Source organism: Choloepus didactylus, chromosome 1 (assembly GCF_015220235.1).
Source record: "Choloepus didactylus isolate mChoDid1 chromosome 1, mChoDid1.pri, whole genome shotgun sequence".
NCBI classification, from domain to species: domain Eukaryota; kingdom Metazoa; phylum Chordata; class Mammalia; order Pilosa; family Megalonychidae; genus Choloepus; species Choloepus didactylus.
Genome location: NC_051307.1, coordinates 191,911,557 through 191,923,757, shown reverse-complemented (window position 1 = coordinate 191,923,757; position 12,201 = coordinate 191,911,557). Strand labels below are relative to the sequence as shown.

The following is a 12,201-nucleotide window of genomic DNA, read 5'->3' as shown; positions in this document are numbered from 1 at the left end:
CCTCTGGCTCCAGACCTGTGAAACTTAAAATAAGCTATCTGCTTCCAATATACAAAGGAGGGACAGTCACAAGGTAAACATTCCCATTGCCATAAGGAAAAACTGAAAGGAAAACAGGGTTCACAGGATCAAAACAATTCCTAAAATCTGCAGGACAAACTCCATTAGATTTCAGAGTCTGAGAGTCACTTACAGAAGGACTTGCATCCTTGGGGCTTGAGAGAGCGGGAGTTTAACCCTTCCCAAGGGCCTTTTTGGCAGCCCTTTCCTCTCCAAACACTGGGGTGAGTTCTCCAACATATCCACACACTGGGGAGACCACCTTCTCGGGTCCACTCTCCACAAACATTGGGGCAGCACCCAGATTCCCTTCCATCTCCGGGGCACACACTCAATCCCTTCAGAACAGTTGGGTGGCAGCCAGGCTCTACCCAATTCCCTGGGAATGTGCTCCACCTTCTTTGGGGCCTGGGGTGGCAAAACTCTTCCGGAGCATCGAGGTGGAAGGCTCACCCTCGACCTCTGGGGCAAACTCACCCTTTCCATGTGTGTGGGCCACTCCACTCTCCCAGCCCAAGGCCTCCTGACTCCAGAGCTCAACCTCCACAGCTCTGTCTTTGAAGAAATTTTTCCTTCAGTTTGTTCCTTGTCTTTCTCCTCCAGTCCCAACCGGCAGTAGCTCTGTCTATAAAGATCTCACAAAAACTCTGTTAGCTTCACATGAAGCACACGGGTCAAAGCCGTCAGACAATAGGACTTTCCACAAATCCTTTCTGCTTAACTCCTTTTCCAATCTTGGATTGTACTGAAATGGTGGCTGGATACCATGTTTGGTCACATCTTCATGTTGGGCTGTAGCTTCTGGGATTCCACCCCCTGGAAGCCCGTAATTTTCCAAGCCATCAGCTTCTGGTTTCTTTGAACCTAAGAGTTCAGTTCTAAGTTTATCTCTCTCCGCTTGCATTTTACTATAAGCTGCAAGGAGAAGCCAGGGTACATCCTCCACACGCAGTCTGGAGATCCCCTCAGCTAAGTATTCCAGGTTGTCGCTTTCAAATTCTTCCTTCCATCTGACACCAGGACTCAATTTTGCCAAATTCTCTGCCACTTTAAAACAAGGATCACCTTTCTTCCAGTTGGCAAGAACACATTCATCATTTCTGTTCAAGTCCTCGTCAGAAGTATCTTTAGAGTCCATATTTCCATAAACAGTCTCTTCAAAGCATTTAAGGCCTTTTCTATCAAGCTCCTCACAATTCTTCCAGAATCTTCCCCTTACCCATTTAAAAAGCCATTCCAGCATGTTTGGTATTTGCAAACTCAGCAGCACAAGCACCCCACTTCTCTGGTATCAAAATCTGTTCTAGTTTGCTAATGCTGCCGGAATGCAAAACACCAGAGATGGATTGGCTTTTATAAAAGGGGGTTTATTTGGTTACACAGCTACAGTCTTAAGGCCATAAAGTGTCCAAGGTAACACATCAGCAATCGGGTACCTTCACTGGAGGATGGCCAATGGTCTCCGGAAAACCTCTGTTAGCTGGGAAGGCATGTGGCTGGCGTCTGCTCCCAAGTTCTCGTTTCAAAATGGCTTTCTCCCAGGACGTTCCTCTCTAGGCTGCAGTTCCTCAAAAATGTCACTTAATTACTCTTGGGGCGTTTTTCCTCTCTTAACTTCTCTGGAGCAAAAGTCTGCTTTCAATGGCCATCTTCAAACTGTCTCTCATTTGCAGCTCCTCTCTCAGCTCCTGTGCATTCTTCAAAGTGTCCCTCTTGGCTGTAGCTCCTCTTCAAAATGTCATTCTCAGCTGCACTGAGTTCCTGCTGTTTGTCAGCTCATTTATATGGCCGCAGTGATTTAATTTAGACCCACCCTGAATGGGCAGGGTAATGCCTCCATAGAAATTATCCAGTCAGTCATCACCCACAGTTGGGTGGAGCGCATCTCCATGGAAATACTCAAAGAATTACAATCTAATTAACACTGATAGGTCTGCCCACACAAGATAACATTAAAGATAATGGCATTTGGGGGACATAATACATTCAAACTGGCACAAATGCTTAACTATACGATGATACTGTGAACAGTTGCTTGTACACCATGGATGATTGTACGGTATGTGAATTATTTCAATAAAAGTGAATTTAATTAAAAAAAAGAGAGATGGAAGAGTTAATGAAAATTTCGCCATATATGTCAATTTGAAAAGCATAAATAATTTTCTAAAAAAGGTTTTAAAACATTAGAAATAACCAAAACCTTCTGGAAGAATGTGTATCTCAGTATCATATACTCTCATCTTACCTGGCTGGGTAGGATAGATGATGAAATAATCACTGAATGTGGGCAGCCTCCTCTTCTCTGATATGTTATCAGAGTCCATGGGTTCGTCATCCGTTTCAACACCACTGTCTCTTTTCTCTATTTTTTGAGGAAAAGAAAATGCAAGCCATAAAATTTACACAACAGACACCAGTAATCTTTAATGAAAACCATCACAAGCTTCTATCACAAGAGAGAGAAATATTCACAAAAGCTGTATGTCAGATGTTAGTCCCCAAAGCCACTTGGAATCACTAGGATGACAGACATCCCTTGGAAATTACACACAGACACCACCATCTCCCTTTAAGTTTGAGACCCCCCCACCCTACCTCATGAAGTTAGTAACTTGTACCCTTTCTCAGTCTAAGTTTACTATTCTATCCCAGTTAAGTTTTCCTTCCATTCTTTCTGCCCTGCTGAAAGTCCCTAGTATCCTACCCAACCAAAGTTATATCAGCTAAGCGTCTGTGCCAGTTTGGAACTGTTATGGACCCCAGAGGAGACATGATCTTTTAACCCAACCCTGTCGGGTGGAAACTTTTGATTGTTTCTGTGGAGATGTGACTCACAACTGTGGGTGAGACATTTTGACTAGATTATTTCCCTGGAGGTATGGCCCCGCCCATTCAGGGTGGGTCTTGATTAGTCCACTGGAGTACTTAAGAGAGCTCAGAGACCAACGCAGACACTGATGCCTAGAGATGCTTGTAGGTGCAGACAGAAGGATGTTTGGAGACACTAAGCTAAGAGATGAAGCCCAGAGTTTGCCCTGGAGAAGTGAAGAGAGGACCCTCAGATGCTTAGAGAGAAACACCCTGGGAGAAAGAAGCAAGGGCACACAGAAGCTAAGAGAGAGGAGCGAAGACAGAAGCCCAGAGACATTTTGGAGGAGGCCATTTTGCAACACAATCAGGGAGCAAAGGATCAGCAGACAGAGGTGTTCTGGATGCTATCAGCCATTCTTCAGTGAAGGAATCCTCTTGTTGATACCTTAGTTTGGACACTTCTATGGCCTTAGAACTGTAAACTTATAACCTAATAAATCCCCTTTACAAAAGCCAATCCATTTCTGGAATTTTGCATAGTGGCAGCTCTAGCAAACTAGAACAGGGTCCTCTGTTAAAATACAAACAATCGCATATACTTTTTTTTCTCTTCTTTTCTCAATCATCTAATACAAAAATTTTCTAGAAACACAACTATTACAAAGAAGTCTCCATTTACCTCCTCTGCAGGCCTGAATTATAAAGATCTTTGGTTTCTCTTGAAGTGCTGGGCAATTTTTATTGTTAAACATTTCAAAAATGTCTTCCAGGCTGACTTTCTCACCATCATTCATTTTAATAAAGCCTTTTTCTCCATGAGACATAAGAGTAACAAGGCAACAGCCAATTTCATCTTTAGTTTCATTTAGACAATCACGAAATGATGTTATTTTTCCAAGTAACTCCTGTAAAACAGTATAATACATTAAAAAGAATAAAAAAACCACAAATCTGTAAGTGGGGGTTAAAATCAGAAATGCTACCAAGATGGACCCTTTGCTAGGTGATCCAATAAGATAATAAATATGAAAATATTACGTCTCTAACAGTAAACACGAGGTAAATATTAGTTCCTTAACCTGTCACTTCTCTTTTGGCTACTCTCAGAATTCATATGATTTATTCCTGTTGTGCCCCTGGCTCTTGTTTGACATAATTAAGGTTTTTCTGTTTCTCTACCACAGACCACAACAGAATTATAGTTCACCAAAGGGTTAATATATTAAAATTTCATACTATTAACTTATTTTAATATATACAAATTATTTTATAACATTAATACCTTCAATAAGCTAGAAATGGAGGAATACAGTCAATAATGTATACCTGCCAGAATCTACCAGAAATGTCATCAGTATTATTGCCACTAAAAAGAGAAGACACAGAAATGCTGCTATCCCAACTCCTACACATGTTGCACAGAGATACCAGCCATTCCATTAGGGCAAAAACAAAAATTAAATTAGGTTTAAATACTAGAAAAAAAAGAGCCAAAATTCATTATTTCTGGAAAATGCTTATCTAGAAATATAAAACGATCAACTAAAAAACTATTGGAACTAGAGATAAGCAAGTTGACTGGATATAAGGTTAACTTACAAAGATCTATAGCTCTCTAATTATTCACAAGGTCATATAGAATGGATATTGCTCAAGAATGATTTGAAGCAAAAAAAAAAAGCAGTGAGAGGGGATAGATCCTATGACATTCAGAATGTATTAGAAAATCATGGTAAATAAAACTGATAAATGGGCATAAGAATAAGCAAAAATACAGATGGAATATTTTAGGCTCCAGAAACCAATCCAATTTAGTTTATAATAAAGGCGGAATTTCAGAAACGTGAGGAAAGAATGTACCATACAATGAATGTTGAAACAACTGACTATCCTTTTGGAAATAAAGTTAGACCTCCTACCTTACACTGTTCCAAAAATAAATTCCAGACAGTAAGAGGGCAAACTATAAAAATATTATAGAAATATAATTTTAAAATCTTGAAGCGGGGGTGGGGGTGGGGGCTTGAAGTTTATCCAAGACACAAAACCAAAAAAGCCAATGAACAGAAAGACTGACAAGTTTGAACTTGCAAAAATAAAAAGACTTCCATATGACCTAACAAACCAAAAAAAGTTAAAAGGCAAGTTAACAGTAGAGGAGAAAAACATTTGCATGCTATTTTGTAAATGAATATCTAGGAGAAAGAACTATGGAATAAGAAAAATAAAAAGAAAATACAATAGAAAAAAGGGCAATGATTACCATAAGGCATTTTACAGAACAGAAAAAAAAAAGGCCAAAAGATACTTAACCAAATTAATAATTGGCAAATTAAAACAATGAAATAGTTTTGCCAGTCAGATTGCTAAATATTTACAAATAAGTGTTATTAAGAATGTAGAGAAGACCTCTGGGAGAATAAACCAAAAGAACATGGGCAACATCTGCCATCTGTAGGGAAAGCACTGGATTAAAAATCATGTAAGGTGAAAGAAAGTCTGGTACAATCCTTGGGGAAAATGAAATCTGTTTTTTTAGCTTTGAAGTAAAATAAAATAATTATAGTAATTGAATAATTACTACAAAAGCCAGGTACTATTCTGAGAACTTTACACTACTCATTTAATCCTACAAGGTAAGTACTACTATCATCACCCCTATTCTAAAGATGAGAAAGTAATTAAATAATTTAAGGCAGGGTTTAACACTGCTGACATCTAGGGCTGGATAATTCTTTGTTGTGTATAGTGTCTTGTAGTATGTTTAGCAGCATCCCCGGCCTCTCCCCACCAGATGCCAGTAGCAACCCAAGTCCCAGTGGTGACAATCAAAAACATCTCCCGACATTGCCAAAGGTCCCTGGGTGGGCAAAAATGACCTGTGGTGAGAACCGCCTGTTTAAGAGGCAGAAATTCCATTCTGGCAGTCCAGAGCTGCAGCCTGTGTTCATAGCCCTTCTGCTATGCTGGTCCTTGAGGTTCAGTAGCAGTGATTCGCTGGCTCTATGGAGGAATTTCCTACGTTATTGTCCCCAAATATGGCAGGTGTGGGCCATGATTCAGTCAGGGTCAGAGAGATCAAAATGGAGTTTCCCTCCCACCCACCACCACCCTTAGACCTATATTTTCTGTGTCATCTGGTTAGTCAGGGCTCTCAGCCCCATCTATCCCCATACCCCACACTGTTCCAGGTGAGTCCCACAAGGACTTTTCAAAGTCACTGGGTTCCAAGGCTGCCAGGAATCCCTTGGGCCTGTCCTGCTAATCCTCTCGGAGCTGTTTCCTTGGTCTCCCCTGTTCTCAAATGCTCTGGTCCTTGCCCACGCTGGACTCACAGCTTGCCCTTGGACCTCTTTGCCCACCCAGCCTGGGATACCATCATCAGCTCTCTTCTCTTCAACTGTGCAGCCCTAGCTGAGGTGAGAGCCCAAAAGCTCCCTGCTTGACTGGAAAGGTTGCTGGGCGGCCACACACTTAAGTCTACAAAAGCAACTGCAATCAGGTAAGCTGAGTAAGAATTCCAGCAAGTTCATGACAGAAAGTACATGGCACCATTCAACAGGTCCTGGTCGTAACCAGAGAGTAAAACCCCAACAAAAAAAAGGAAAGCAGATTTTAAAATCCAATTGTTTTCATTTTCAGTTTTGTTACCATTTTGTCGGGATCAATGCACGATGTATGTTCAAAATGGCACTGGCCAAGCCACTCCTTCATCAGTATGATGTCCCGGTGAGCCCCTGGCCTGTTCTTCTTCACACACATGAGGAAAGCCTTCCGAGAACCGCTCAGATCATAACAGTCCTGTTTTCATGGAAAGCCCAGAAACAAGATTTAAACCAAACCAAACACAGACAGCCAAATATGCCGTATACATGGGACAAGTTTTCTCCGGGATGAATGGTAAGGGCACAAGACTAACTGACTCTCTTATCAGTTCTGGGGATAAAAGGCATGACTTGATTTGTTATGCTTTCAGTTACTTTTATTGGATTATGACTAATAAAACCAGTCTCATTTTTCAATTCCTACAGCCATAACCACCAGTTTAAGGAAATAGAGAGAGGACACGGTAAATGACAATACAGGGCTGAAGCCATCTGAATCCAGAAACGTGGGACCTTCTACAGAACAAATACCTGGTTCCTTCACAAATAAATGACAAGAGAAAAGCTTTAAGGGAGGCAGAGTTATCATAAATTGAGTCTTAGACAAACCAATCAAATGCAATGTGTAGACCTTGCTTGAATCCTGATTCAAACCAACAAACCATAAAAGACCTAAAAATCAGTCAAGGAAATCTGAACATTAACTGCAGATTTGTTTTAAGGAATAATAATGGTATTGTGGTTATGTTTTCAAAAAGCCTTTCTTAGAGATACATACTGACGTATTTACAGATGAAAGTGATATGCTGTCTGGATTTGCTTTAGAATAATGAAAGGGAGGGGAAGAGATGAAACAAGATTGCTAATTGTTGAAGCAGGGTGATGGGTACATAGGGCTGGAGATTGGGGAGGTTCATTTTTCTATTCTCTCTTTTGTGTATGTTTTAAAAACTGCCATTAAAAAAAAAATCCTGTAGCCAGTAGTTTAGATAGGTTGCCAAAGTCACAAAACCAGCCATTTTATCTCTCGGTGCCTCACTTTCCTTATTTGTAAAATGGGGATAATAACAGTGTCTACTTCAGTTGGTTAATGCAGGCCAAATGCTCAGCAAAGCATGTGGCATATAGCGTTTTTAAGTTAATGTTTTAAGCTAATGTTTTTACTATTATAATAGAAAGCAAACAGATCTGACCACTTGAGACAAGCACACAAACCGCCCCCTTTTACCCAAAAGGAGCAGCAGAAAAAATGTCCAAATGGTGACTAAATACCATCTTTAACCAGTGTGTAGTGTTAGAGTAAGACTCAAAATATTTACCAATTCATCTTCCACACTGTCATAGCTTCTCTTTAGAATCTTTCTTGGAATCACTGAATGAATTTTCACAAAGAGAATAAAACAGAAAATGAGCATCATTATTTCTCATCTTTTACCTTTTTAATCAAAACCTGCTGTCCCTCTTCTTAACAATACCCCCACACCACCCCCAAGGAGCTCAAATGCCTTTTAAGCTTTGGGGTTCAGCAGGCCACAATCTCATCTTGGACTAAGAACACCCGTCCCAAACCCATGAAGCTGGAAACTCAAGGCAGAACTCCCTTAGACCCCAGTCAGGGGCAGCAAGACCAAAGCCAGAGGTTAAAAAGACAACATGCACTTCCCAAACAGGAGACCAAGGCATCAAGGAAGACAAAGAGGAAGTAAAGTAACTAGACCCCATCTTATTATTTTTTTTAAATTTAACATAATCTCTTAGAATTTAATTCAAATATTTCTTGAGTGTCTACAACATGTAGCCATAATACTGTGTAGTTTGGATGACCCTGAAAAAACACTGCCAGTAAAAAAAAAGTCACAATCTAAAAGCTTGACAATAAAAGTGTGACACATAGACAACCAAGCGCTGAGGTACAATACAGGTGCTGTGCAGGTGCCAAGGGTAGAAGAGTAAGGGAAGGGAGATCAAAGGTCCCACAGGGCAAGGATTCTGCCTACAGGCCATGTTTTGTGGCAATTACACCTGTCCTCCGTTATAAACCTAAAAATACCAGCAACATACCTAAAATCAACGGGAGTCTAAGCATGCTGCCGACAGAGACCACCAAAGTACTTTAGTGTCTACCTCAATGCCTGCATATAAGTGCTTCTCTCTTATATATATATATATATATATATATATACACTCACACGAATATTTATTTAATGGGGAGACTAACCTCCCTCAACCTGTTACTCTATTTCTTAAGCCACACCTTCACAGATTCATGGCAAATTGTGCACAAGGGGATGGGGGCCACCCACTCTTTCTCACACACACACCAACAATCGATGTTGTGGAGGGGAGTTCATCATTCGGGTTCTCACTACGTTAGCTACAAACTTCCCATATCACAATCACTTGGAAGTACTTGTCTAAAATGCATAAAATGCAGACCTCTTCCTTCATCTCCGGCCTGCTGAGTCAATCTGATTTATAAACCCACTGGTAGATCGTGAAGGACACTTCGACTGGACACTCGGCTTCCACGCCTGGGAACGGCGATGCGCCTGCTCGCCTGCCCACCCACCCCTTCAACAGGGTCCCTCAAAGCCCGCCTCCTGGTCAAGCCGGGTACTCCCGCCGCTGACCTGGGCTCCACGCTGCCCCTCGGGACGGGCCGAGGAATGTTCAGGGCGACCGGGCTAACCCTAGGCCCTTCCTCGCCACCCCCACCCCCACCCCCACACAGCTTCCACCCGCCCACCGGGCCCGGGAATCCCCGGGCAGCAGGACAGTTCCCCGCGCTCACCGGCGCCCTCGCGGGCTGCGTAGGTCTGCCAGCGCGGCAGCAGGTCTGCGCGGCGCAGCTGCTGCAGCACCTTGGTGACAACGCGCGGCGCCGCCGGCAGGTAGTAATGCTTGGCGAGGAGGCGGGCCAGCCCCGACGCGCTGTCGCCCTCCAACTCCAGCTGCAGCGGGCTCACGCGAGGCTCCTCGTCCAAGTTCTTGAGGATGACGCGGAAGGTGCGCAGCTCCTGCGAGGACAGCACATCCAGGGTCTCCTGCAAGCGGCTCTGCAGCTCCTCCATGGCCCGCGTCGATCTCTGAGGCGCCCGGGAGCTGTCGGACCCCGAGCGGGGACCGCTTCCCGGGCCTCCCTCCATCTTCTCCAAACGATGCTGAACCGCCCAGAGGCCTGAAGGACAGGCCCAAGGAGGTCGCAGCCCCTCGCGCCGCACACGCCTCCCGCTTCTCTTTGTTTTGTAAAGAGGGGGCGTTTCCGCTTGTCTGTAGAAACCCAGCTCGAAGGCCGCAGAGGCCTGGAAGCTCCCGCCTTTCCGTCTCCCGGGCTCCGTTACGCCCCCGAAGCCACGCCCCCCTCGGCTCCCCGCCCTCAGCTTCCTCCAACCGGAGCTACTGCCTCTGGAGGCCACCTGAGTGTGCTCCGGGTTAACCCTTCGAGTCTCGGTTGGGAGGAGCCGAGTGGTGAATTCTGACCTGCAGGGCTCGTGGTTCTCAGCCTTTGGCTGCGCAGTGGAGTCACCAAGGGAACTTTTAAAACTTCCCGTGCCCAGGCCACAACCTACGCCGATTACATCAGAATCTCTGGGGGTGAGACCCAGGCATCAAGAGTTTTTAAAGCTTTCCAGATGATTCCAATATGCAGCCAAATTTGAAAACCACTTAAGACTCCAGAATATATCATCAGCTACCTAAGCCAGTGATTCCCCAAGGAGCAGGGAAGGAGAACTTGGAAGCTGAGCTAACACCTAGAGGCTACTGCATTGAGCCAGCTTTGGGACGTGTGTGTGTGTGTAATGGGTGGTGACAGGGAAGGCAAAGCTGGAAAAATATTGCTAAGAAAGAAAAGCAGGGATTTGAGAACACAGCCTTGTTGAATTTTAAAGTCAGCAAGAAATTAGAAAAGCACAGTGCTCAGTCTGGGTGCTTTGGAAGAGGCATTACTATGGTGAGCTGATGTCAGTTTTGCAACCCCCAAAGTCATTTTTTCTAGGCGCCCCTCAGGAATTGACTCACTCGAACCTTGGTTTGCCTCAAAATTAATGTCCCTCATAAATGCCAGTGGAAGAAATCTCAAAATCTCCTCCTGTCTCTGGGAAGGAAGCAGCTGAAGGAGAGAAATAGAAGTTGCATCTGCACTCACAAGTTTGCCGAGTGAGAGAACCCCTATCATGCCGTTTCAGACTTTTCATCTTCCGTGGCAGCTCCAGTAATTCTGTTAGCCAGCATAGACTGAGTAGCAGAGAGAGGGGTTTGGACACAGGCCCTGAGGCATCCTTGAGCTTGGCTGACCTGTGCCCAGAGGAAGGCCTAGGGCACTCCCTTCATTCCACTTGAATAGCAGGATGGAGGAGAATCCCTTCCCTTTGAACCGTAGAACAGAGCACTGACTCCAGCAACTTGGTTAGATCCCAGGCTTGGTTTTAAAACTCTTCAAAGGAAAAACGTGTGTGGGTGTGTGTGTGTGGGGGGGGGTGCCAGTTTTTTACTTTTTTTTGTTTCCCAGCACCACTCTGATCTGACTGCAAGGCCGGGCCTTCCACTGGCCATCAGAGTTCCCCTCCAAGAATGAAGATAGTTTAGCAGTGCCATCAGAGGACTCTAATCCATCCTCGTTGGGCTGGTGGCTGAAGATATGGGAAAGATACATAAAATTTCTATATGAAATAGGGACCGTGAGCAGATGTCAAAGTATATTGTGTATTATGGAATTAGATTGTGGTGATCAGTGCACAACTTTGTGAATATACTAAATCCCACTGAATTGCACACTTTAAAAGGACAAACTTTATGATATATGAATTACATCTCAATAAAGCTGTTATTTTTTTAAAAAGGCACAACATCACTTCTTGACAAAAATTTATAACCTTAATCAAATCATGGAGAAACATCATACAAACCCAAATTAAGCAAACCTGAAATGTTAAAAAAAAGTCAATGTCATCAAAGGCAAAAAAAGAGAAAAAAAAAACGCTGAGGAACTGTTCCAGATTAAAGGAGATTAAAGAGAAATGATGACTACATGCCATGCTGTTCTTGGATTAGATCCTAGATCAGGAAGAAGAATCGCTCTAAAGAACACATTTTGGGGACAACTGGCAAAATTTGAAAATGGGCTGTATATTAGAAAATACTATTGTGTTAATGTTAAAATTCCTAAAATAAAACATATACAGTGTAAAGGGTACATTCTCTCACTCACTCGAACTCTCCCCTTCCCTAAAGCCTGAATAGCAGGGCTGAGCAAAGTAGGCAGTGGGGAGGTATCAATATGAACTTGTGGTTTTCAATATATATAGATGGACACAGAAATAAACACAGATATCAATGTCTGTATGTGTGTATTCCCTAGCTCTGTCTAATTACAGGGCCTGGGACCAGCGATTCCCCACCAGTGCCAAGATTTTGGCTTCCAAATCCCATTTTTCACTAAAAGGAACTGGGTCAAGAAGGGGGATAATCAATTTCCCCACCTATCCTGAAGTTAGGCAACAGTCATGGCCAAGTGGCTTGCCTTGACCTCGAAATATGAGTGGAAAATGTAAAAGTCAGGGTAGAGTCCATGTTCCTTTCCCTCTGCCAGGATTGCAAAGACTCCGTTGCCCAGTTTATTGAAAATATGGGGGATAGAAGAACATGGTTTCAACATAAGGGGAAAAGAAACCTATAGCTAAGGCTTGAATTGACTATTGATAGATTTAATAGTTATGTAAAG

At 43.2% G+C, this 12,201-nt stretch overlaps 1 protein-coding gene across 1 annotated transcript in view; it reads right to left on the bottom strand.

Moving 5' to 3' along the window:
- LOC119543000 (caspase-14-like) overlaps nucleotides 1-9,812 on the bottom strand; it is a 45,915-nt gene extending 36,103 nt beyond the window's left edge. Inside the window, exons 1-5 of the mRNA XM_037847573.1 lie at nucleotides 9,271-9,812; nucleotides 7,799-7,851; nucleotides 6,526-6,675; nucleotides 3,554-3,779; nucleotides 2,309-2,425 (exon numbers count right to left, since the gene is read on the bottom strand). Coding sequence (XP_037703501.1) covers nucleotides 2,309-2,425; nucleotides 3,554-3,779; nucleotides 6,526-6,675; nucleotides 7,799-7,851; nucleotides 9,271-9,625 — 901 coding nt within the window. The 5' untranslated portion in view covers nucleotides 9,626-9,812. The remainder of the gene's footprint in view (nucleotides 1-2,308; nucleotides 2,426-3,553; nucleotides 3,780-6,525; nucleotides 6,676-7,798; nucleotides 7,852-9,270) is intronic.
- Between the last annotated feature and the right edge of the window lie 2,389 nt (nucleotides 9,813-12,201).